This window comes from Carcharodon carcharias, chromosome 13 (genome assembly GCF_017639515.1).
Source record: "Carcharodon carcharias isolate sCarCar2 chromosome 13, sCarCar2.pri, whole genome shotgun sequence".
In the NCBI taxonomy this organism is placed as follows: Eukaryota; Metazoa; Chordata; class Chondrichthyes; order Lamniformes; family Lamnidae; genus Carcharodon; species Carcharodon carcharias.
Genome location: NC_054479.1, coordinates 114,765,432 through 114,792,963, shown reverse-complemented (window position 1 = coordinate 114,792,963; position 27,532 = coordinate 114,765,432). Strand labels below are relative to the sequence as shown.

General features: G+C 39.4%; 2 protein-coding genes across 16 annotated transcripts in view; one reads left to right on the top strand and one right to left on the bottom strand.

The window, feature by feature from the left end:
* hdac10 (histone deacetylase 10) overlaps window positions 1-27,532 on the bottom strand; it is a 112,360-nt gene that overhangs the window by 46,276 nt on the left and 38,552 nt on the right. For 6 of the 8 annotated variants that reach the window (XR_005944719.1, XR_005944718.1, XM_041202131.1 and 3 more), the window contains exons 1-4: window positions 16,413-16,488; window positions 13,981-14,047; window positions 11,782-11,916; window positions 4,096-4,192 (exon numbers count right to left, since the gene is read on the bottom strand). Coding sequence is in view for 5 of the 8 variants with exons in the window: in XM_041202131.1 (XP_041058065.1) it covers window positions 4,096-4,192; window positions 11,782-11,916; window positions 13,981-14,045 (297 nt within the window). In the remaining 3 variants the exon portion in view is untranslated. Of the gene's footprint in view, window positions 1-4,095; window positions 4,193-11,781; window positions 11,917-13,980; window positions 14,048-16,412; window positions 16,489-27,532 lie in introns of those variants that run through there. The other 2 variants (XM_041202130.1, XM_041202133.1) reach the window with 2 other exon arrangements.
* The window catches only part of tubgcp6 (tubulin, gamma complex associated protein 6), a 54,927-nt gene continuing 44,001 nt past the window's right edge, over window positions 16,607-27,532 (top strand). For 2 of the 8 annotated variants that reach the window (XM_041202121.1, XM_041202120.1), the window contains exons 1-4: window positions 16,637-17,101; window positions 19,398-20,229; window positions 22,434-22,597; window positions 25,966-26,176. In XM_041202121.1, the coding sequence (XP_041058055.1) occupies window positions 17,049-17,101; window positions 19,398-20,229; window positions 22,434-22,597; window positions 25,966-26,176 (1,260 nt within the window). In that variant the 5' untranslated portion in view covers window positions 16,637-17,048. Of the gene's footprint in view, window positions 17,102-18,380; window positions 18,589-19,397; window positions 20,230-22,433; window positions 22,598-25,965; window positions 26,177-27,532 lie in introns of all 8 variants that reach the window. The other 6 variants (XM_041202126.1, XM_041202124.1, XM_041202122.1 and 3 more) reach the window with 6 other exon arrangements.

Here is a 27,532-nt window from a genome sequence, read left to right as displayed (position 1 = left end):
AGTTCTGTAATCCCTTCCTATTCAAGTAATATGTTGCCTTCTATTCTTCCTGCCAAAGCGGACATTCACATTTTCCCAAATTATACTCCATGTGCCAAATTTTTGCCCACTCACTTAACCTTTCATAGAAACATACAAACTAGGAGCATGAGTAGGCCGCGTGGCCCTTCGAGCCTGCTCCGTCTTTCAATATGATCATGGCTGATCCTCTATCTCAATGCCATATTCCTGTTTTCTCTCCATGTCCCTTGATGCCCCTAATATCCAAAAATTTATCAATTTCTTTCTTGAATATACTCAGTTACCCAGCCTCCACAGCCTTCTGTGGTAGGGGATTCCACAGGTTGACCACCCTCTGAGTGAAGAAATTTTTCCTCATCTCAGTCCTAAATGGTCTACCCCATATCCTCAGACTATGGCCCCTGGTTCTAGACTCCCCAAACAGGGGAAACATCCTCCCTGCATCCAGTCTGTCTAGTCCTGTTAGAATTTTATACATTTCAATTAGATCCCCTTTCATTCTTCTAAACTCTAGTGAATACAGGCCCAGTCGAACTAATCTCTCCTCACACGACACTCCTGCCATCCCCAGTATCAGCCTTGTGAACCTTCGCTGCACTCCCTCTATGGCAAGTATATCCTTTCTTAGGTAGGGAGACGAAAACTGCACGCAATACTCCAGGTATAGTCTCACCAAGGCCCTGCATAACTGCAGTAAGACATCCCTACTTCTGAACTCAAATCCTCTTGCAATGAAGGCCAACATACCATTTGCCTTCCTAAATGCTTGCTGCACCTGCCTATTTACTTTCATTGACTGGTGTACAAGGACACCCACATCCCTTTGTACATCCACATTTCCCAATATATCAGCATTTAAATAATACTTTGCCTTTCTGTTTTTCACACCGAAGTGTATAACTTCACATTTATCCACGTTATACTGTACCTGCCATGTGTGCCCACACACACTTGTCGAACCACCCTGAAGCCTCCTTGCATCCTCCTCACAACTCCACCCAGTTTTGTGTTGTCAGCAAACTTGAAAATATTGCACTAGGTTCCCTCATCTAAGTCATTTATATATATCATGAATATCTGGGTCCCAAGCACTGATCCCTGCGGTACACCCATAGTTACCACCTGCCACCTGGAAAAAGACCCATTAAATCCCACTCTTTGTTTCCTGTCTGTCAACCAACTCTCAATCCATGAATAAACTGCAGATCCCTCACACCCTCTTCACAACCTACTTTCCTACCTACCTTTTGTATCATCAGCAAATTTAGCAAGCATACATTCGGTCCCTTCATCCAAGTCATTGATTTAGATTGTAAACAGTTGAGGCCTTAGCACTGACCCCTGTGGCACTCCAGTCATCACATCCTGCCAACCTGAAAATGACCCATCTATGCTTACTCTGTTTGCTATGAGCTAACCAATCCTCTATCCATACTAATATGTTACCTCCTATGCCATGAGCTCTTATTTTGTAAACTTTGATATGGCACCTTGTCAAATACCTTCTGGAAATCTACATACAGCACATCCACAGGTTCCCCTTTATCCTTCCTCAAAGGACTCCAATAAATTAGTCAAACATGATTTCCCTTTCACAAAACCATGTTGACGTTGACTGATTTCATTGAGATTTTCTAAGTGCTCAGCTATAATCTCCTTATTAGTAGATTCCAGCATTTCTCCATGACAGATGTTAAGCTAACTAGTGTGTAGTTTCTTGCATTCTTGAATAGGGGAGTCACATTTGCTATTTTCCAATCTCATATGGGCCTTTGCAGAATCTAGGGAATTTTGGAAAAGTAAAATGAATACATCGACTATCGCAGCAGCCACTCTTAAGACCCTAGGATGAAGTTCATCAGGACCCAAGGACTTGTCAGCTTTTAGTTCTAATAATTTTTGCAGTATCCTTTCCCTGGTAATTGTATTGTTTTAAGCTCCTCCCTACCTTTTACCTCCTGATTCACAATAATTGTTGGGATGTTATTTGCATCCTCTACAATGAAGACAGATGCAAAATATTGTTAATTCATCTGCCATTTCCTTATTTTCCACGATCAATTCCCCAGACTTCTGGGGGACCAATACTCGCTTTACTTACTCTTTTCCTTTTTAACTACCTGTAGAAATCTTACTGTTTTATATTTCTAGCCAGTTTGCTCTCGTACTCTCCCTCCTTACTCATCTTTAAGTCATTTTTGCTGTTCTTTATACTGTCTAATCTTCTGACTTGCTACTCATCTTTGTAGAATTATACGCTTTTTCTTTCAATTGATACTATATTTAACTTCTTTAGTTAGCCATGGATGGTGCACCCTTCCCTTAAAGTATTTCTTTCTTATTGGAATGCACCTTTTCTGAGTATCCTGAAATATCTATTTAAATGTCTGCCACTGCATCTCTACTGACCCATCCCTTAAACTGTTTTCCCAGTTCACTTTAGCCAGCTGTCTTCAGGCCCTCATAATTGTTCTTATTTAAGTTTAAAACACTAGTCTTAGATCCACTTATCTCTCCCTTAGACTGAATGCAAGATTCAACCTAATTATGATAATATTTAGGAGTGCCTTCACTATGAGGTCATTAATTAATCCTGTCTTACTGCACATTACCAGACTTAGTGTAGCCTGCTCTCTGGTTGGCTCTAGAATGTATGGCCCTAAGAAACTGTCCAAAAACACTCTTTGAACTCATCAACCAGGCTACCTTTGCCAATCTGATTTGTCCAATCTATATGTAGATTGAAATCACCCATGATTATCACCACACCTTTCTCACAAGCTCCCACTGTTTCTTCCTATATACCCCATGCTACATTGTAGTTACTGTTAGAGGGCCTATAAACCATTCCCACAAGTGACTTCTTACCTTTACTATTTCTCATCTCTATCCAAACTGATTCTACATATTGATCTCCAGAACTAAGGTAATCTCTCTCTATTGTACCAATGTCATCCTTCATTAACAGAGCTACAACTCCACCTTTTCCTAGCTTCCTGTTCTTCCTAAATGTCATGTACCCTTGAATATTCAGGTCCCAGTCTTTGTCATCTTGTAGCCATGTCTCTGTAATGGGTATCAGATCATACATATTTATTTCTATTTGTGCTGTCAGTTCATCTGTTATAAATACTATGTGCACGCAGATACAGAGCCTTTAGTTCTGGCTTTTTACTATTTTTGTAACCTCTGACCTTATCTGCTGATGCACTCTTAGGTTTGTACACTCTGTCCCTTTCTGCCACCTTGTTCTTTTGCCTGTCTTCTCTATTTATCACATCTTCCTAAACTTGATCTTTTCCCCCCACTATTTAGTTTGTCATCTCCACTGCCCTAGTTACATGGCTCGCCAGAACACTGTTCTTGGCATGGTTCAGGTGAAGACCAGCCCAACAGTACAGCTTCCACCTTCCATAGTATTGGTGTCAGTGCCCCATGAATCAAAACCTATTTCTCCCACACCAATCTTTGAGCCACGCATTTACCTCTCTAATCTTATTTAGCATATGCCAATTTGTTTGTGGTTCAGGTAGAATTCTGAGATTGTTACCTTTGAGGTTCTGTTTTTTTAAATTTAGCCCTGAGACATATAGCATTTCATCTGCAAAACAGCATCTCTGATAAAGCAGAACTTCCTCAATGCTCTACTGACGTAGCAACCTAGATCAGGAGTTTACAAACTTTTTACCTTTATAGACTCTCACGCTTCTACCAATGAGAATATGGTCTTGTTCAATCAATCCTTTTTACATCCATCAGAAAGCAATCTTCATCAACCCATTGGTCATGTATTTAAAAATCTGAAAATACAGCAACCAAAGTTGCCCAAAGCACCAGGAGCTCTGGGTTGATCACCAAAGATTGTGGCTCAGATCTAAACTGTAGGCCAATGGTTGGAAAAACCTGGCCTAAATTATGTGACTATTCATAGAATGGAGTCTTGAACCCAAGTCCAACACAAATGAAAGTGCTGCCAATACAATAAAGCTGACACAGTGAAAGAAATAGAAACATGATTTTAACTGGATACCAGTTAAGAAGAATATATTTTGTTGCAAGTGGAATTTTACTTACAGGGTGAAAATAAACATCATCATAATTGTATGAAAAAATCTTCAGCTCTTCAACAGTCATAGAAGCGCTAGATTTCACAGCTTCTATATAATCCAAACTAAAGAAAGAAAATACTTTAATATGATCTCATTCAAACAACAGTTTCACTAATTAAAAATTGTTAGACATCCAATGGCAAAGTATGTAGGTTTAGCAATAGCCACATCAGAACGGGAGGATATGGGTCAAAGTTTCTGATCTTAACTAGGTTGACAAGGCAGACATGTCCTAGGAACAACTTATGAAGTGATACAGGTAAAAATGTGGGTCCAGGCCATCCACATCTGGTTGGGCACACCCCAGTGCTTCAAAAAACTGGTCACATACTATAAATGCAAGTTAGTATTTGTTGAACTCAAATTCATTGGAAATAGTTAGAAGATCCAAATTACGTAAATGTCATGAAAGAAAATTGATTTAAACAAGACATTTACTGAAGCACTAACTCATCACCCAAAACTTAGTTCAATGTTTGATAATAAAAACATGACTTTAATTTCAGAATATATACACATTTTCCGTCATGGAACAGGTTATGTACTTCAGTATTAAAATGATAACCCACTTAAGAGTGCTCAGGCTTCCCTCTTTCCACATGTTGGCCTACTCACGAGAAAGATCACATTTGACAGGAATTATTTTGCCACTTGCTATTTGCCAGCTGTGTGTATGCCTGGAATCGTATTTTCATGCACTGAATCAACTACTAAAAAAAAATTAACATAATTGAAAAGTTAAAGAACTCAGACTGAATTTTCACAGCAAAGCCAGGGAATGACAGCACTGAAATATTTAAATAATGCACCAAGAGGGACTGAGCAAAGCAGAAAAAGCTATGAAATCCAAAACCTGAACCTATTTAGAGTAAAATTTAAGATGATGAGCATATTGAGGAAAGAAAATTTGAAAAAAAAAGCATAGATTGCCTCAAAAGACACTATACCAATACTCTTAAATACAAAGCAGAATACAGCAAGAACACAAAACACACCAGTTTGCAAACGATTATACAAATTGGGGCATTAATTCACAGTAACCTCAAAGGTTTTTGATGTTGAAATATTTCTGCAGTATTTGCAGTCAGCACATTAGAATATCATAAAATAATGGTGTGAAATTACAGGATTTCTTTTATTGCCGTCATCATCTTAGTTTTGCCGAGAGATGTAGGTGACCACAGTCTTCCAAACTTTCCAATAATAGCAAGAGTGGATGACGTCAATGTTGTGGAGCTCTAGTTAAGCCAGTCTAAATGTTATCTAGCTGCTTCCTTCGTTGTCAGCCTCAAGCTCTTCTTCCATTAATCTTTCTGGTGGTGATTAGGCATTCCAACCCTTTGCATGACAACACAAAAGAAAAATGGAGTTCTTTGGACATGTTATGACCAAATGAGGAGGGGTAGAATGGCTCCCCTCTTTTTACCCCATTCCTCATTAGACTACAACAGGTTTCTTTTAAATAAAAAGGGTACACTTGTCCATTCAGTGACTGTTTAACTGTTTATGTGCTGTGACTGTATAAGAAACAGACAGACAGTTTTCTTTTTAAAAACTTGCAAGGAAACGATTTGTTTATTAGTATTTATTGTACTGAATACCCAGTCTAAACAAAATAATAAAAGCGCTCCAACCTACACATGCTAATGTGCTCAAAAGTTCCCCCACACACAGATAGGCAGACAAAATAAGTTACAACACAGGAGGAGAGATTAAGCAGATTTAAGGTCCAATAAAAATGAATAATATACAGGTCTTGTAGGTTGGCTGCTTTCAGACTGGACTTACAGCATCTGCGGAAAGGAACACAGTTAACGTTTCGAGTCTGTATGACTCTTCAACAGAACTAAGGAAAAATAGAAGAGGTGAAATATAAGCTGGTTTAAAGGGGGTGGGACAGGTAGAGCTGGATAGAGGGCCAGTGATAGGTGGAGATAACCAAAAGATGTCCTGGACCAAAGGACAAAGAGGTGTTGAAGCTGGTGATATTATCTAAGGAATGTGATAATAAAGGTACAGATAGCCCTAGTAGGGGTGGGGTGGGGGGAAGAGATCGAAATAGGCTAAAAGGCAAAGATAAAACAATAGATGGAAATACATTTAAAAATAATGGAAATAGGTAGGAAAAGAAAAATCTATATAAATTATTGGAAAAAAGGGGGATTGGAAAGTGGGCGGGGATGGAGGAGAGAGTTCATAATCTAAAATTGTTGAACTCAATATTCAGTCCGGAAGGCTATAAAGTGCCTAGTGGGAAGATGAGGTGCTGTTCCTCCAGTTTGCGTTGAACTTCACTGGAAAAATGCAGCATGCCAAGGACGGACATGTGGGCATGACAGCAGGGTGGAGTGTTGAAATGGCAAGCGACAAAGAGGTCTGGGTCGTGCTTCCGGACAGACCGAAGGTGTTTCACAAATGGTCACCCATTCTGCATTTGGTCTCTCCAATGTAGAGGAAACCGCATTGGGAGCAGCGAATGCAGTAGACTAAATTGAGGGAAATCTGATTGCTCTCCGTTTCTTCTTCGAACAGAGGCCCGAACAATCCCCATCCACCACTACTCTCCTCCGTCTGGCTGAACTTGTTCTCACACTGAACAATTTCTCCTTAAACTCCTCTCACTTCCTCCAAATAAAAGGTGTGGCTATGGGCACCCGCATGGGCCCCAGTTATGCCTGTCTCTTTATGGGGTATGTGGAACATTCCTTGTTCCAGTCCTACACCGGCTCCCTACCACAACTCTTTCTCCAGTACATCGATGATTGCTTCGGTGCTGCTTCATGCTCTCGTCTGGACCTGGAAAAATGTATTAATTTTGATTCCAATTTCCACCCCTCCATCATTTTCACATGGTACATCTGTGACACTTCCCTTCCCTTCCTTGACCTCTCTGTCTCAATTTCTGGTGATAGACTGTCCAAGCCTACCGACTCCCACAGCTACCTCGACTACAGTTCCTCACACCCCGCTTCCTGTAAGAAGTCCATCCCATTCTCTCAGTTTCTTTGCCTCCGTCGCATCTGTTCTGATGATGCCACTTTCAAAAACAGTTCCTCTGACATGTCTTCCTTCTTCCTTAACCGAGGTTTTCCACCCACGCTGGTTGACAGGGCCCTCAACCGTGTCCAGCCCATCTCCCGCGCATCCACCCTCACACCTTCCTCTCCCTCCCAGAACCATGATAGGGTTCCCCCTTATCCTCAATTATCACCCCACCAGCCTCCGCATTCAAAGGATCATCCTCCGCCATTTCTGCCAACTCCAGCACGATGCCACCACCAAACACATCTTCCCTTCATCCCCCGGCAGCATTCCGCAGGGATCGTTCCCTCCAGGACACCCTGGTCCACTCTTCCATCACCTCCTACACCTCAACCCCCTCCCACCTTCCCATGCAACCGCAGAAGGTGCAACACCTTCCCCTTTACTTCCCCTCTCCTCACCGTCCAAGGGCCCAAACACTCCTTTCAAGTGAAGCAGCATTTCACTTGCACTTCCCTCAATTTAGTCTACTGCATTCGCTGCTCCCAATGCAGTTTCCTCTACATTGGAGAGACCAAACGCAGACTGGGTGACCGCTTTGCAGAACACCTTTGGTCTGTCCGCAAGCATGACCCAGACCTCCCCGTTGCTTTTCAACACTCCACCCTACTCTCATGCCCAGTGTCCATCCTTGGCCTGCTGCAATGTTCCAGTGAAGCTCAACGCAAACTGGAGGAACAGCACCTTATCTTCCGACTAGGCACTTTTACAGCGTTCAGGACTGAATATTGAGTTCAACAATTTTAGATCATGAACTCTTTCGTCCATCCCCACCCCCTTTCCAATCCCCCTTATTTCTTATAGATTTTTCTTTTCCCACCTATTTCCATTATTTTTAAATGTATTTCCATCCATTGTTTTATCTTTGCCTTTTAGCCTATTTCGATCCCTTCCCCCAACCCACCCCCACTAGGGCTATCTGTACCTTTATTATCACATTCCTTAGATAATATCACCAGCTTCAACACCTCTTTGTCCTTTGGTCTAGGACAACTTTTGGTTATCTCCACCTATCAATGGCCCTCTATCCAGCTCTACTTGTCCCACCCCCCCTTTAAACCAGCTTATATTTCACTTTTTTTGTATTTTTCCTTAGTTCTGTTGAAGAGTCATACGGTCTCGAAACATAAACTGTGTTCCTTTCCGCAGATGCTGTAAGTCCAGTCTGAAAGCAGCCAACCTATAAGACCTGTATATTATTCATTTTTATTGGACCTTAAATCTGCTTAATCTATCCTCCTGTGTTGTAACTTATTTTGTCTGCCTATCTGTGTGTGGGGGAACTTTTGAGCACATTAGCATGTGTAGGTTGGAGCGCTTTTATTATTTTGTTTAGACTGGGTATTCAGTACAATAAATACTAATAAACAAATAACTTCCTTGCAAGTTTTTAAAAAGAAAACTGTCTGTCTGTGTCTTATATAGTCACAGCACATAAACAGTTAAACAGTCACTGAATGGACAAGCGTACCCTTTTTATTTAAAAGAAACCTGTTGTAGTCTAATGAGGAATGGGGTAAAAAGAGGGGAGCCATTCTACCCCTCCTCATTTGGTCATAACATGTCCAAAGAACTCCATTTTTCTTTTGTGTTGTCATGCAAAGGGTTGGAATGCCTAATCACCACCAGAAAGATTAACGGAAGAAAAGCATGAGGCTGACAGCGAAGGAAGCAGCTAGATAACATTTAGACTGGTTTAAATAGAACTCCAACATTGACATCATCCACTCTTGCTATTATTGGAAAGTTTGGAAGACTGTGGTCACCTACATCACTCGGCAAAACTAAGATGATGACGGCAATAAAAGAAATCCTGTAATTTCACACCATTATTTTATGATATTCTAATGTGCTGACTGCAAATACTGCAGAAATATTTCAACATCAAAAACCTTTGAGGTCACTGTGAATTAATGCCCCAATTTATATAATCATTTGCAAACTGGTGTGTTTTGTATTCTTGCTGTATTCTGCTTTGTATTTAAAAGTATTGGTATAGTGTCTTTTGAGGCAATCTATGCTTTTTTTTTCAAATTTTCTTTCCTCAATATGCTCATCATCTTAAATTTTACTCTAAATAGGTTCAGGTTTTGGATTTCATAGCTTTTTCTGCTTTGCTCAGTCCCTCTTGGTGCATTATTTAAATATTTCAGTGCTGTCATTCCCTGGCTTTGCTGTGAAAATTCAGTCTGAGTTCTTTAACTTTTCAATTATGTTAATTTTTTTTAGTAGTTGATTCAGTGCATGAAAAAACGATTCCAGGCATACACACAGCTGGCAAATAGCAAGTGGCAAAATAATTCCTGTCAAATGTGATCTTTCTCGTGAGTAGGCCAACATGTGGAAAGAGGGAAGCCTGAACACTCTTAAGTGGGTTATCATTTTAATACTGAAGTACATAACCTGTTCCATGATGGAAAATGTGTATATATTCTGAAATTAAAGTCATGTTTTTATTATCAAACATTGAACTAAGTTTTGGGTGATGAGTTAGTGCTTCAGTAAATGTCTTGTTTAAATCAATTTTCTTTCATGACATTTATGTAATTTGGATCTTCTAACTATTTCCAATGAATTTGAGTTCAACAAATACTAACTTGCATTTATAGTATGTGACCAGTTTTTTGAAGCACTGGGGTGTGCCCAACCAGATGTGGATGGCCTGGGCCCACATTTTTACCTGTATCACTTCATAAGTTGTTCCTAGGACATGTCTGCCTTGTCAACCCAGTTAAGATCAGAAGCTGGGTGGAGTGAGAATGTCCCACTCAGGGTTCCTGCTTCTTTGGCATTTCTTCTGTGGCCTGGAGAAAAGCTATTACTTGACACTCTAAAGGGTTAGTGTGTTCATCACATGATCTCCCCATCCCAATTGACCAGTTACCCAATTATGGTCATTGCAAGTTGATTCCAGGTGCCTGGCTTGGACTTAATTAGGTTATGGCTAGAAGGTCTCTCAGCCGGAGTCCATTGTCCAAAGTGCTTATGTCTAATGGTTTGTTCCACACCCAGTTGAATACCCAGGTTGTCTGGATACTTTGTGAATGGGTTAGGGGGTGGCATAATGACATTCCGCTCAGGTGATTGTTTTCTGATGGGGTCTTCTAGACAAGGTGACTCCAATTTAATGGCTTTGGAATTTGTATGGTACAGTGATGCAAATGTCCAGCCTTCTTAGTAGCTGCTGTTTAAGTCACCTTTTAAAAGAATGCTGCTGTTTAGTCCTTTTAAAACTCCACCAGCGGTTTTCAGCGCAATAAATATAGTCATTTTTGATATAAAGCAAGGATTTATAACATTGATATTATTTAAAAGTTCTCTTACTCTTCTGACCTCATACAGCACTTCTTCATTAATTCTATTCCCCACAGTAAAGATGAGCTAAAGAATTTACTATGTGTAAAGGAAATATTATTTTTTTCCCTAATATTACTGTGGGATCTGAAGCAGGCTTCTGTGTGTACGTTTGTGTTTGTGTGTGTGTGAGACACTAATTTAATTAAACTAAAGATTGTCAGACTGCAAGGTTTAAATCATCAAAGGGACTAAGTGTAAAACAGGCATTTTGAAATGGAGATGGGTGAGCTAAGATGAAATCTCAGCAGATTTCATAGTTAAGAAGTTGTTTGATTTCCAAAGGGACATGATAAGATGTTTTACAACTGGCAAGTTAAATAAGGTAAAGCTATTAAGTTTATCTTTCCCGGAAGTGTTGGCCATGAGGACAACATGAAAGATTTTTATATTCTGGGAAAGTGAGTTCCAAAGCAAGGGTGAAACAAAGGGATTTACAGATCAAAAGGCAGAAAATATATTTAAAGAAAGATGGAAAGCTGTACGGGCTGTGGCCTTATGAGATAGTGAGACGTGGACTGTATTAAATAGACCTGTGAAAAAGCAGCCTCAAGTATCCCAGAGAAGTACTGGTTTGGTCCAGAGTGCAAATTTTGTTAAAAGCCTTGGAGTTCCATTGTTGATTGAGAGGGAGTGAGAAGCTGTGAAATACCTCCCTTAAAGCAACAGTGGGTGCTTGTGGTAATATTGCTGGTTGTTTTATAGATTAAGAATTTATTTGGACTGTTCCCTAAAAAGGGATGTGTCGTTGGGAGTCTAGTTAAGTAGAAATCTTTTGGGAACTGTTATACAACTAGGTTTAGCTGTATAAAAGTAATCTTGTGTGTTTAACTTTCCTTTTGTTAATAAATGTTTTAATTTAATCTTTAAAATGCCGAAAGGTGGTGGTGGACTCTCTACTTCTGACTTCAGTGTACATACCTTCTCGGAATAAGTACAAATTGAAAAATCGTTGTGGTAGCTCGACCAAGTTTCCCTTTGTGATTTGGTCAGCCTGGCAATTAATTACCATCTGCCATATCATAACATATGAGAGAGTAATGCAAATAAGAAACTGGCTGTTTATCCACAAAAGGGGGGAGAAATAATTGGCAAGTTAACTCAGATATCCTTAGGAATGGTAGTAGCATAGAGAGAGAAGGAAGATGATCTGCTGCCCAACCTTCACTCAGAAAGGAAAGGAGTTGCGGGGGTCGGGGGTGGGAAATGCACACAACAATTGAGACCAGTACTTAAGTTTAAATGTAGGTACAACCTGTGAACCAACATAATTTCCTCTTCGATGGCTTCTCGAACAGATAGTGGGATGCATCTTTCCACAAGGCCATAGTATTGCAGTTTCTCATAGGAAGCAGACAGTCGCTCTGGTTTTTCAATACTGCAAGCTGGGCTAAAATGCATCCAAAAGAGATGGTTAATTATTGAAACAGATCATAAGAAGTTCTCCATTTGCTAGCTGAACACCATAGTTTGGGTTAAAAACTTCATTAGCTTAATCAGAGGTGCCATGGGGGAATAGCTGGTCTGGAAGATGCAAACGTCAAGGTAACATTGCATGTTAGCCAAAAGAAACAAGGTTTAGCTATGTTGATTGAGCAATATGGAAGTAACTTTACTTTGTACTGATAGATCTACACCTGATATGAGCATGCTGAATGACAATACTTTGGTTGTTGAAAGGTGTTCGACGCCAAAATATAAAAGAGTCAGGTACTCACCACCACCTTCTCAAGGGCAATTAGGGATGGGCAATAAACGTTGGCCTAGCCAGCGACGCCCACATCCCGTACGTGAATAAAAATTAAGTTGCCCTAATTTAGCAGATTCTAATGATATTTATTGGGGAGGGGCCAGATTTCCATTCTTCCTCCTTTCTCAAGGGGTTAGTACATCAAAATTAATTCCTATCTTCAATGCTGATTGACTGATGGCTATTAGGTATAAAACATTAATTAGGTGGCTGGTCGAGTAATTTTTATCCCAGTTAGGGAAACCACTCAGCACTGTTAGACATTCAGCCGAAAATTGACACACTTTCATCTTAAAAACAACTTCAGTGATTCAGATGTTAATTTGTTGCATAGCGCCACTATTGAAAAAAACAGCATCCAAATATATAAACTACTGATATAATCATGAAATGTAGAAATAATGCTTTTGTTTGGTTTTAAACAACGTATACTTATAAAACACCTTTAAGGTAATAAAACATCTCACTGCACTTCACAGGAGGGTTATAAAGCAAAATTAAACACTGAATGACATATGGTGGTATTAGGGCAGAACAAAAGCTTGGTCAAAGATGTGGGAGTATAAGGAATGCCTAAAGGATGAAAGAAAGGCAGGGAGACAGAGAAGTTTAAGGAGAGAATTACAGAACTTAGAGGCTGGGCAGTTAAAGGCATAGCCACCAGTGTTAGAGCAATTAAAATCAAGGATGCTGAAGAGGCCAGAATTAGGCAAATATATATATCTAAGGGTTGTGAGGCTGGATGAGATTACAAAGATAGGGAGGGAGTGAAGCCTTGGACTGATTTGAAAATAAGGATGAGAACTTTAAAAATTGAAGCATTGCTTGACTGGGTGCCAATGTATGTCAACAGGCACAGGGATAATAGGGGAATGGAATTTGGTGCAAGTAAGGACACAGGCAGAGTTTACCAAGAGCAGAATGTGGGAGACTAGCCAGGGGTACATTGTTCTCTCCAGTCTTGACTATTCCAAAGACATGAATGAGAGTTTCAGCAAATGAGTTGAAGCAGAGGCGAAATCAGGTGACACAACAAAGGTAGAAACAGGCAGCCTTAGCAATGGTGTGGACGTGGCCAGACGCTCAACTCAGGATCAAATATGACGTCAAGGTTGCAAACAGCCTGGTGTAAGCTCAGATAGATGCAAGGAAGTGGGATGAAGTTGGCAGCTAGGGAACAGAATTTGGGCAGGTACCAAAGGCAATGGCTTCAGTCTTCCCGATATTTAAATGGAGTCAATTTCTGTTAATCCAGTCCTAGATGTTGGATATGCAGTCTGACAATTTAGCAACAGTGGACAAATCAAGAGATGTGGTGCTGAGGCAGAGCTGAGTGTTGTCACATGCTGTGCTTTCAGATGATGTCACCATAGTATCCATGAGAAATAGGAAGGGGCCAATGATAGATCTTCAGGGGAAACTGGAGGTAACAGTGGGAGAGTGGGAAGAGAAGCCATTGCAAGTGATTCTCTGGCTACCAGTGCTTGGATAAGATTGGAACCAGGCAGTGCTGTCCCATCCAGCTGCATGATGCTGAAGAGGCATTGGAGGAGAATGGTGTGGTCAACTGCTTAACTTTAAAAATGCTTTGTGTGAGTTCAAGAATTGCTTAATTATGATTCAACATTTACATTTTTACAGTGCTCCATTAGAAACAAAAGAATTAATTACTTTAGGAACAACATAACCTATTATAGTACTTACTAATCCCACAGCAGGTTGTAGTTCATCATTTGTTCATCGTAGATCAACCCTGTTCTTGAAGCCATGACTGAAGAAATAAAAATGCAGTGTCACTTATCTCCAAAATAAATCAATTCTAACTTTCAAGAATATTTTGGCATTTGAATTGCTGTGTTAACAACTTTTAAGGTTTTGTTTTCAAACTTAGCAAGTGTGGAGGAAGGCAGACCATGCTTCTGTACATCTCAGTCAAAGCGGTTTAGGGCTGAGACGAAGAACAACTATGATTTTGCATTTTATTTCATTTCTCCCACCCCTTTCACTTGATGGTTCAACTCTGACCTTAGTTTGTCACTCCCATTCTTAATGTCTTTCAAATTTCAAATAAAATAAGTGGGCAGCCTCTGGTCTGCCTCCTTAACAACTTGGAACTTTTAACAATGCATCCAGTCCAACCAATTTGCAGAAAGCTACAAACAAATTAACTTTCTTAATAAATGTCCCGCAATTACCTCACCTAATCTTGTGCTTGTCTCTCTGCAGCCAACTTCCAGTAACTATTTCACCAAACTAACAGGCATCGCTAGCTTGTCTTATTCTCTCTCTTCTTTGGACCCCTGATTGACCCTGTATGACCAATCATCTTGTCAATCAAGATTACTAGCCTACCCCTATGAAATAAACAAAAACAGAAAATGCTGGAAAAATTCAGCAGGTCTGACAGCATCTGTGGAGAGAGAAAAACAAAGTTAATGTTTCAAGTCCGTATGACTTCTTCAGCTCAGAAGGGTCTTACAGATTTGAAACGTCAACTTTATTTTTCTCTCTCCACAGATGCTGTCAGGCCTGATGAGTTTTACCAGCATTTTCTGTTCTTGTTTCAGATTTCCAGCATCCACAGTATTTTGCTTTTACCCTATGAAATATAGTTAGCGGAATATAATCAGTCGGGTGCTGTAGCCATTAATCAGCGCAGTCATCCAAGGAGAAGACGGGCAAAGAGCTGAATATCTATATACAAATTTAACCCCCAAGTTTCTCAAAAAGTGAAAAGTGGAATTAACAGCTAGTGGTTAGAACCATGGAGTCGTTACAGCACAGAAGACCATTCGACAATTTCCAGTCCTTGCAATATCCTCATAAATCTCATTTAGTTCAATATCTTATGACTGTCGAAAGCTTCTTTATAGTGAAAACTGCAGGTTAGTATGATTTGGTCAAACAAATTAATAAATGGGTAACTGTTGAATTATTTTAGTATGTAATAACATTTTCTTAACTGATAATAAATAAAATTAAATGGAAGCACCAAAATTAGGAAATTGAAATCAAGTTCCATTCTAATTTTGTAACCTCAGAGAAATATATTTGTGGATTTCCCCTGAGCTGCATTCTGTTCCAAAAAAGTATGCCAACACATGAATTAGGACTAGGCCAATCAGCCCCTCAAGCCTGCCCTGCCGGTTGACCATTCATTCCTGATCTGATTGTGGCCTCAAATCCACTTTCCTGTCTACTCCCATATCCTTTTATTCCCTTGTCGATCAAGAATCTAACTCAGCCTTAAAAATATTCAATGACCCTGCCTCCACTACTCTCTGGGGAAGAGAATTCCACAAACTAATAACCCTCAGAGGAAAAAAATCATCTCATCTCTGTCTTAAATGGGGGACCCCTTATTTTTAAATGGTGTCCCTAGTTCTAGTCTCTCCCATAAAAGGAAACATCCTCCTAGCATCCACCCTATCAAGTCCCCTCAGCATCTTTTATGTTTCAATAAGGTCACCTCCCACTCTTCTAAACTATAATGGATATGGGCCAAGCCTGTCCAACCTTCCCTCATAAGATAACCCCTTTATCCCAGGAATCAGTTGAGTGAATCTGCTCTGAACTGCTAATGCAATTATATACTTTTTGAAGTAAGACCAAAACTGTACTCTAGATGTGATCTCACCAATGCACTCTACAACTACAGCAAAACTTTCCAACTTTTAGACTAGATTCCCCTTGCAATTAACATTTTTCCATTTGCGTTCCTAATCACTTACTGTACCTGCACGTTAACTTTTTGTGATTCATGTACTAGGACACCCTGATCCCTCTGTACCACCCAGTTCTGCAGTCTCTCATTTGACAATGAACTTTACACAATTTTCGGGAAAACAGAAACATTTAAAAACTAAATAAATCACTAAATTTCCAAACAGAATTTTTTTATATTAAACTGCAATGCAGGTTTTTTTTAAAATTAGCATTGGAAAGTAATAGGTGAGACCAGGATAAGGTGTCCTGGGCAGGAGTAAAGACTGAATAGATGGAAACTGTTCTATCTTCGATGTCTCAGATCTATATGGGGGGAGAGGGAAATGTGTCCACACTGTATATTGCGAATTTGGACGGAATAAACAGCCCTGCTCAAACTCGCAGCCTCTCAGCCACTGAAAAACCCTCACCTTAGTGACATACCGCTGATGGTCGCTGAGGTATGAACATCCGGCCGGGGGGTCAACCTCTTGTCACGGCGGAAGTGGTGCATGATTGACAGCGGGATCAGCCATTCAGAGGACGAGCCGCCCGTGAGCGTCCAATGGCGAAGCAGCGCGGGAAGGGTAGTGCCAGTTGATTGGTCGCTAGGGGGCGGTTGCGGAGCGAAGGCGCGCACGGAGGGGGAGGCGTGCCTCTGAGCGGCCCCGGGAGCTGGTTCCAGGGCAGGCAGAGGTTAGGGGCCGAGGTAGATGGTTGCTGGGCGCTTGCTGGCTGCAGGATAGTTGGACAGGCAGCTTTCACAATCTCTCCGCTTTTATTTAACATTCAAAGAAAAGCATCGCTCCCCATTCGGGCTCTCTCTCTGTTGCTGCTGATTGAAAGGCCATCGACCTGAAACGTTAACTCTGTTTCTCTCCACATTTGCTACCTGAATATTCCCAGTATTTTTCTATTCCTTATTATGGCCTGTTTCTGTGCTGCATCATCCTGTCGGTGAAAACCTCAACCTCGGTTCACCAGCTGCTTTGTAATGAATGGAGTGAAGCTGCTTCCACCTGGAGTGGCCTTGTCCTGGTGACGTGCCTTCTACAGGCTTTATACACATGTGCAATTATATATATCTGGTAAAAGGAGGTGAGATGTCCAAAATATACAGGTGGGAAAGTCACTAGCACTTGGAAATGTCTAATGTTGCCTTGGAAGTTATGGGGCTAATTTGGTTGTCTTGTTACTGGTGTTGTGGTGGACACTAAAAGAAAACACTTATGAAAGTGATGCTCAAATTTCTTTCACTTGTTATTAGGAAAATGTATGTAAGTGATACTCATCTGACTAGAATGCAATGTTTTGCTTATAGTGTTCATTTTTTCTAGTTCCACCTCTGACTTTTGTTGTTAACATGAGTACAGTTACTTTTCCGAAGTATAGCTCCCTGTCACTATCCAAGGGAATCATCCTTTATGTGAGCATAAAGCAGAAGAAGCATGGATAAGGCCAAGCTGTCTGCTCTTCCTGGTATCCTCATTAATGATCAGGATCCCTTGTTGATTTAATTTGTTTCCTCCATCTCCATTCTACCATAACCATCACCTCTGCTTCCCTCTTTCCTCATTAAGAGATGAGTAATCAGCTGTAGATTCCCCACTCCTAGAAATGCTCTGGGTGAGCAACTGGCTCAGCACAACTTGGGGTTTGTATATGGAACATCTTGGACTGTTTATGTCAGGAACATATTTTTGCACAACCTGAGGAGGAAACCATGTGGTATGAATACACTGTAACCTCTCCAGTCTGGCATGCTTGGGACCAAATCATTTCTGAATTTTGGAATTTTCTGGATTGTAGAATAACAATAGAATGTCTAACCACAAGTGTGAATTTGTAAAACTAGATATAAACATTTTCTTGAAGCTTAAAAAAGTGATGAAACATTATAAAGCAATAATACAAATTGTTTTACTTATCCAAATTCTGTACCTCCCATGTTTCCACTGCACTAAAATGCTGGAGTTGCTTGGGCCTGTTCGAAAAATTTCCAGTTTAACTGGTGTTTCTGAACAATAGATTTGCAAACTGGCGAGGTGACTGTACTTAATTCTAACAATATGAGTGCATAGCTTTAGAGAATTATCAACAGCAAGATTCACTGCTAACACAATAAATGACCTGAATTGGAATGTTGTTACAAAAATAAATATGCACAAGGATGGTAACTTGGCCCATCTTTGTTAAACATCCAGAAAGCCAACCGTCCTCAATTTCAGCATCTAAATTTCTCCTCTCTTTTTGGAAGTCTGTGAACCATGTTAATTGCTTATCATATGACAAAAGATTTCTTGACAGTCCTACGCTATCTATTCATAACTTAAACCTTAAACCTGTGTTTCTTTGTTATACTCTTGCAATTTAGTAATATTTTAATTTACCTTTCCCAGGCTGTTCACTATCCTATCTCTTTCCATCTCGCTTAAGATCATCTCTCGACTCCTTTCAAAGCTGAAGAATCATGAGTTTCTCGAGTCTTTCACCACAACTCTGACTTCAAATTCTATGGATCAAATTCCTGAATATTTCCTGAACTGTGTCCAGCGTTTGAACTTGTCTCGTGTACTTTGTTGATCAGAAGTGGATAAAGTGTTCAAGGTGTGACTCGACTCGAGCTCCAAATGGGTTGAACATGACTTCCTCTAACTTGAAACCTATTATTTCAGCATTATCATTCAGATTTTAGTTGGTTTGTAATTGCAGCACTGAAATGGTTGAAGTAAACTTATTTTAAGGCAGGCATTGTTTGGCCAGTGTTTTAAAGTTCAGAAGATAACTGAGGGTGAAGTGAGATGAACGAATCAATATTACCGGCTTTCAGATTGTGTTGCCATACAAACTCATTCCACCTTGATTCAATCATTCTGTTGTAATGGCTGTGTTTTTTGTAGTTGGCAGTAACAAGGTTTGCTAAAACTTGTGATGTCAGTCATGGCTGTCTTTTGTTGACAGTCTTAGTTTTTACACTACACTGGCACATCCCAATGACTGGGATGGTAAAGTGCATAGAGCTTACAAAAAAATCTAAAATGTATCCTCACTTGTGATTATAGAAATGTTAAGAAATTAGTGAAAATCCTGCCAGCATTTAAAGATGTAATAATTCAGTTTAAATTATAATTAGCTGGTAAAGGGATACTCAAAGGAGTATTCTTGCCTATTCATTTTGAGTGTAGAGCTTCAGTTGGGTCTTGCCTCTGAGCCATCCAACTTGATTTAAGAAGTCAAAGCCAGTGCCACCATCTTCATTTTTATATATTTTCAGTCCACAGTGGCGGATAAAAAACTAAATAAAAGCAAAAGATTCTTTGTCAGTTGCTGAAAGAATCATACCTGAATACAGTGATGTTTTAAAGTTAATGTTACACTGTAGTGTTTAAGAATTTTTCTTTTCCTTTTCACCCCAGAGTCAAAAGGAAATTTTGCTGTGTTGTCCGTGCTGGACCTGAGTTGTTCAACTTTGGCATGTCTGACATTTCTGAAATGCCAATGGCAAGCATTACGCAGTTATTTGGAGACCTCTGTGAAGCCCAGATGACGGGCTTATCATGGAAGTGCTACTTGGGAAAAAGAAGGCTCAACCGAAAACAATTCAAAGAAAAATTAAAAAGGGTTGTTTACAATACACTATTTGTAAATCTTTTCAGAGATGAAGCAACTCCAAAGTCTCAGTCTGATATCAGTAAGCTACCAGTGAAAAACAAAATCTTGATGTTGTCCTTCAATTTGAGGGTAGCTGGCATGGACATTGAAGCTGATCGCTTGGAGGATCTTACAGAAAAATTAGAAAAATCAACTTGCATGCCACAAACTGATCTGAACTCTGTCCTGAAACTTTTGATTGAACTTGCAGGAACTGGACCATATCAACTTCAGCCACAGAAGAGGGATTATTTCTTAAACAATAAAAATGTTGGAAGAAATGTAAAACTTCAGGGATATGACCACTATGATGCGAGCCTGTTTGAATCAGGCCTAGTGTCCTTTATTTCCAATGAAGATTTGCAATTTCATGATAATGTACAACGTACCCTTCATTTAATGGATGCAAAACCCGGTACTGGATTGCCTGGCATTGGACTATTCTCCCACAATTACTTAGCTGGTGACAAGTATGAGAAAGATACTCGAGTATCACTGTTTGGTGCACTAGTGGGCAGCCGTACTTGTGAAATGGAAATTAAGTTGGATTTGCCGGCAGTGCCAGATAATGTGGATATAACTGGACTTAAGATTCGGGTAAGTGAAACGAAGTATAACATTCCAGATATAGGATGAAATTTCCTGTGGCAACATAATTCAGGAATTACACCTGAGATTATGCCTATTTGTGCTCATGTTTCACTACTATCAATTTACTCATAAATTACCTGCAAATCTCATTAACATACATGAACTTGGAATCCTGTGTAAACAAGTAAAAGTCAGCACAAGCAATCTTGATGCAAGGAAGGAATTCTCATTGTACATTCCTCCTCTAAGAATGAAAATTTGAAGTTTTAAGCCATCTAACCATCGTTTATACACATTGGGCAGAATTTTATGTCCCACACGTGGATGCTCGCCCAACCCAATCGGATGTAAAATCCCGCGAGAAGACATTGGGTGAGCATCTCAATGTCATCCCACGGTCACGTGATATTTTGCCCAGCGGGCGCACACAAAAGTCGTATTCATATCTACCAACAATTAAGAGGACAATTAAGCCCATTAATGGTTCAGTTGTCTCTGATTTTTCGTGGCCTGTGCATCCTGGCAGTTGGCAGACGGACGAACTGGCCAGGCAGACTTTGCATTTTTCATTAAACCTCATCCAAGGGTAGGTTGAATAAAATAAAAATAAAAACCTGTGGACAGCATTTTTATCATCTATATGTTCAGGTGCCTGATTGTGATGCTTGGACATTTCTTTCCTGATTTTCAAAACTTTATTTCATGGTTTTCGGGTCTGCAGCTCCCTGAGGCAGCTCTCTGCCTTCGGGGAGCTTTCTCTTGGCTCTCACCTGCACCTGTGGAAACATCATTGCCCGCCCTCCTCCCACCCCCACCGCTGTAGTGCTGAGCTTTTCAGCATGCATTTCATATTGGCTGGCTGTTAATCAGCCAGCCTGCATGAAATTGCGGTTGGATCGATCGCAGTTGGTAGTCCGTTTCCTGACTGCTCCCAGGACCCCCGATCACACCCGCCCGCCAAGCTAAAAATTCAGGCCGTTAATACAGTGCGTTTCAGAGCAAACAATCATGGAAGCTGTTTAATTTTTAATGTGACTTGTACTAAAGTCAAAAAATACTTTGAGAAAAGCCAGGCTGTGATGGAGGTTGTCTTACCTGTTTAAGGGAAGTTTGTTTTTGCATTTACTCATTTGCTGACAGTAAATTGGAAATCTAATGTGTCTGTTCTGAAAGCAGGAAAAGGGCTACTTGGCTAGCGTTAACGGATCTGTTAACAAATGGTTCTTGCAGCAGTTCTTCTGTCTATTGTCTTGGATGATGAACTGGAGATACCAAACCAATACCAAAGCATTATTTTGCTGGTATCTGGCAGATTACAGTCAGCCATTAATGGCAGCACGTTTCTCACTCCTCCAGATAGACAACTTATTAAGAAGCATGCTAATTTGAATTACCAAACAGAAAATTCAGTATAAACCTAATTCTTCTAATGAATTCAACTCGGGATGTTCTTAAGATGAAACAAATTTTTACCCAATGTAATCCTTTGTACTACTCAGCATATATTAACAAAGTTGCTTGTAAACATTTGATGAAAATGTAATAGATTTCCATTGATTACATGAAACTTGTGTTAAAATGTAGCTTTTGTGAATGGTGGAGAATATTTCATGTTAATTCCCCAAATTCAGTATTGTAATTTGGCAATGTAATTGAATCATTGTTGTATTTATTTTTTATTTAGATCTGTGTAGTGTATGGAGAGGGAGAGAGGTGAAAATATATTTAGTGTGCAAGTGAAATGTGGGAATTGTATTGCATTTGGCTCAGTTTCACAAATTAATGTGATCTTTTCTTGCTATTACTGTTTCTTCTGAATTGTCAATAATTGAAAAATATCATTGTTTACATTTATGGGTTGTCTACAATTTGACTATGCATTATCCCAAATTTGATTTCTTTTCTACTGACCTAGATTGATAATTATAACTGATGTTATTTAGTTCCTCCTTCAGTATTTTGTTTTCTGATATTGACCATTTAACCATTTTTAAATAACGGAATAATGCTTTATTACAATAGGTAATTGAAATCTTGGAAGGAAATGAGTTCCAAGGGACCAGTTAAGAATTTTGAGTTTGTGGTCTTTGAGACCATGTTACTGGGAGGAGCTGAATTTTGTCTTTAAGTATCGCTATAAACAATAATTTTGCTAACATAGTGTGATATTTATTTTGCGAGATAAAGCTTAACACCGTACATTTACACAGGTTCCTCAAAGTATTGACCAGTCGGAAGATGAAGGATTTCAGTCAGCATCCAACCTTACTCCAGATTCCCAGTCAGAGCCCAGTACATCTCCTGACATTGATCTATGGAATGCAGTGCTTACTTATGAACCCAGCAAATATAGATGTTGGGAACTAATTGGCTGGTAAGTAAAAAATTGATTTTATTGGTAGCTTTTCTGTATTTTGATCATGCTCTAATTAATAACAAACATTTGGCACATCGAAGGGGGCTTTCATACAATTTCCTGATTACCACACAGAAGCACCAACTCCTTCCCTGACCACCATAACATGGGAGACAGGTCAGAGTGGGCTGGAAAGTGGTGAGCAGGCCACCTGTTTTATTTTATGAGCTCTCCCTGCCTTCAAATAGGCTGGCTGGGAGTGGGGGTGGTGGTGGGGGTGGTGCACAAAACCCAGCCCTCTACTTGACTAATTTCTGCACTGCTACGTTTAAATAGATAAAAGAAATAGCTTTAAATTCAGTTAATTTTTATTTTAATTTGCGTTCCTTTCTCAGCTCCACATGCCAGGCATTAGTCTTCAGTGGGGAGGAGAGCAGACAACCTGCTATCAGCCCTCACCTATAGCTATACTGTAATAGATCATGAAGGTATTCAAGAATGACCTGCTTTTTCTTCTTTTCTTATCTTACCATAGGATTGTGCTTATTTTATCCTAGCCTAAAGTCATTGAGATTACAAGTTCTGTTGGAAATAATGGGCAAATCTTTATCTTAACATTGATTGGTGCAGCACATTGATATGCGCCACCATAAGGATCCAAATTTCTACCATTGTTAAATTTTTCAAGAAATTCTTTTATCTATTTGGTGTATCAAAATGTCATACACTGGCTGCAAAAGTTATAGGAAGGTATTGTCCCTTGGCTAAAATCAGCAATGTTGGAGTCTCATAATTAAACCTGAGTCTAGTAAGAACACCAAGTTATTTATCTCTGGTGGTCAGGCAATGTTTCTTTTTAATAGTTTGTTGTTGTACACAGCCATACACCCATGCAACTCGCAGGATTATTGATCTCAGGCAGTTTAACTTCTAGATAATGAATCTGTGCTGTTTGAAGTTCTTGTTTCATTAGCATGCGGATAAACTGTTCTTAATATCTAAAAGTACTGAGATTTGCTGATTTGTGGCTGTTAACAGCACAGAAATAAACCATTTGACACAACTGGTCTATGCCAGGTGTTGATACTTCATACGACACTCTTCCCACCCTTTTTCACTTATCCCCATCAACATAGTCCTCTATTCCTTTCTCCTTTTGTCCTTATCTAGCTTCCCCTTAAATGCATCTATGCTATTTGCCTCCATTATTTCTTGTGTTAGCGAGTTTCGCATTCTCACCACTTTCTGGGTGAAGACGTTCCTCCTGAATCATGACCCTTAGTTCTCATCTTGTTTGCAAGGGGAAGCATTTTCTCTAAAACACCCTGTCAAATGCTTTCTTTATCTTAAAAACCCCAAATGAGGTTGCCCCTCAGTCTTTTTTCAAGAGAACTCCAGCCCGTTCAGTCTTTCCTTTAGGTATAGCCTATTAGTTCTGGTATCATTTATGTAAATCTTTTTTTTTTGCAACTTCTCCAACACTTCTGCCTTTTTTTCAGAGTAAGGAGACTAGAATGGTTCACATCTAAGGTGCTTATTGCATAATAATCGATTTATTATCTAACCAAGTTTCTGTATAAGCACACCATAACTCTGCTTTTCAATTCCATCCCTCTAGAAATCGCCAGTTTCATTTGGAGTTGACATTTTGTCATTGGTGTTCCAAAGTATCCCAGGTGTTTAGTTCATGTCATATGTTGCTCTTTCTTTGGCACTTTATTGATGATGATAAACTGAAAAGGAAGAAGAACTGGTTCTCAATTTCAATTTGAATATATATTTTCACTTTAACACGGCTACCCCATATACACTCTGAAAACCCCTTTAGCCCTCTTTTTCCTTCTCCTTCCCAATGTTTCCATGTCACTGATTTCTGTTGTGTTCCCACTTCAAGTTGCCTTGCTATGATCTCAAACTCCCTTCCTAAAACCACTTGACCAAACATACCATATAATTGCAAGTTGTTCTAACTAAAGCAGTGTAGAACAGATTAGAAGTGCGGAATATTCCATGCATCTTGGCAAAAAGCAATGTGTGCGTTTACATCTGCCCTTTTAGCCATGCCTAGCAAAGCTTTTGGTGACTGCTGTGGGAGCAACAGGATAACTCAAGCTTTTGAGAAATTTGGTTACAGAACAGGTTATTCAAATTCCCTCCAAGCTGTACCCATTTTCGGGTTGAGAACATAGAGGGGAAGAAAATGTAATTTTAAATATAATTAAATAGAATTTTTTTTTTACATTCAGTAGCTCAGAGGCAAATTATCGCTTTTGTAAATTGTAAAGGTAATTGTGAAAAAGAATTTTGTGAAACAGTCATGAAGTTTCCAATTAGGTTAACTGCATTAGCTAAGTGCCAGGATCCATTAGAGTATTGGTTTAAGCACTCAGCTCATCTCCTTAATTTTGCAGCAGAACTAAACATTCAGCTCTTGATATATTGCATTATAGCCAAGGACTCTTTTTTGAAAAGGAGATAAGGGTATTAGTTTGAATGTAAGAGAAAGGAGGCTATTTAATACTATGAGGGTTTTAAATAAAGCGCTTCTTCCCCTATTTATTAATAGTCAGTAACGTTTGGTGCACTTTCTGCCGTGTCTTCTTTGCTCAAGGAATGTCATCATTATGTCTGGCATTAAGCCTGGGTGAGCAGCAATATCAGTCACAGAACTACAACATGCTGCAGTGACTTCATTATATTTTATGACTGCAGCAAATGTTTATTCTTGCCACTGTTTTTTTTCTCTACAGCTAATTTTTCTTGGGAGAAGGTATAACCTTGCAGTACATGTTGTATTCTTATGTTGCATTGACTGGGAAATGTTACTAAATATTTTGCTGTTTTGTGGTTGGCCAGAAATGCATTCCAAATTGTTATCAGTCCCCACTGCCTGTCAAAGAAAGGTAGGAGAAGCAAATAGAAGGTTTAATGTTTCAATTTGCCAGCTCCGGAAACCAAAGTCAATGCTGACAAGATAGTGGATTAAATTCAAAGCTTATAGTTAATTGCAAATGAGCATTTTATTTCATCCGCTTTGTATGTGGCTGTAAGGTACTACATTCACATAGGCTAAGAAATGAAATAAAGTTGAATGTGTGGTTATTCTGTTCATTTTTGTATAAAAAATGTGTGGATTAGATTCTATTGAGTAGCATTTAATAGTGTAAGTGACTAAGGGTATAGAATACAGCGATTAGTTTCCTGTATACTGTGTGGCACACTCCCACCTGCAAATTTACAAGAAATAACCAAAAGTTTACTTCACTTACACTTAGCTGGAAACTTGAATTTTTTTTTAAATACTGTTGACGAAGTTACCATTATTTTTAAAACGGTTTAACAAAGTTAATTAACTTCCAGTAAGATCAGATGTTTTCCTTTTGTAGTCCTCCAGGTAAAAAAGAGGAACCGTATCTCACTGAAGCAGGTCGAGAAGCTTTTAACAAGTTCTACCGATTGCGTGAAAGTGAGCTACAACTCATCAGTGGTACACTGTTGCAGCCAACACCAGCTATACTTCAAAAAGAATCTGAATTAGTCAAAGATGTCCTGAACGTTCTCATTGGTGTAGCATCAATGACTTTTTCTCTGAATCAGGTAGAGAATTTATTTTGCATTTGTAGTCGGGATGCATTATACTAGTTTTTTTGAAAGTTACCACCAATCTTTTTAAATTTTCTGTTTAATATTGTGTTCAAGAAGCTGTTACAGCAATGTATTGCAACACTTTTAGAACTAAAGTTTTTGATTAGACACCAATAAATCTAAATAAATGGGAAAAGGTTCTAGTTTCTGACCTTCAAATTGCAATTATATTATTTGGGTTTGGTCTTTGGCCACCAACTAGTGGAAAGATTGCATTGCACTTCTCCCTCCAGTACAGTAGGTGGCAGTAATACACCAAAGAGTTGTGAATTTGCCAGAAACCAAAAAAACTAGTGGAAAGGATGAAGAGGAACAAATTTACAAGGAAATTACAGAGAGATGCAAGAATTATTGAATAGTTATAATGGAAGACTTTAATTATCCAAGTATAGACTGGGATAATAATAGTATAAAGGGCAGAGAGGGACAAAATTTCCTGGAATGTGTTCAGGAAAATTTTCTTCAATATGTTTCCAGTCAACAAGAGTAGGCGCTGCTGAAACTGATTCTTGGGAATGAGGTGAGCCAAGTGGATCAAATATCAATCGGAGAACGTTTAGAGGACAGTGATCATTTTATCATAAGGTTTAGGTTGACTAAGGAAAAAGACAAAGAACAATCTAGAACAAGAATAATTAACTGGGGAAAAGTAAACTTCATTGGGGTAAAAATGGATCTGGGCTGATTAAGTTGGATCCAAAGGTTGGAAGGAAAAATGGTAGCTGAACAATGGACTACCTTCAAAGAAGAGAGAGTTCAGGCATCCAAAAATAATGAGGAATGTGAGATTGGAAATTGCAGAGACACTAGCCATAATTTTCCAGTCTCCCTTAGACTTGAGGGTGCAGAGGACTGGAGAATTGCAAATGTTACACTCTTGTTCAAAAGAGAGTATAAAGATGAGCCTTGCAACTACAAACCAGTCAGTTGAACTCCAGTGATGGGGAAACTTCAAGAGACAATAATTCAGGACAAAATTGAAAGTCACGTGGGCAAATGCAAGCTATTAAAGAAAGCTAGCGCAGATATGTTAAGGAAAAATCATGTTTAACTAACTTGCTTAAGATTTTAGATGAGGTAACAGAGGGTCATTGAGGATAGTATTGTTGATGTGGTGTACATAGATTTCCAAAAGGCATTAAATACGTAGCCGCACAACAGACTTGTGAGCAAAGTTATTGCTTGTGGACTAAAAGGGGCAGGAGAAACACAGTTACAAAAATTGGCTGAGTGACAGGAAACAGAGAGTGGTGATTAATGGATGCTTTCTGGGCTGAATAAAGGTTTGTAGTGGAGTTCCCCAGGGCT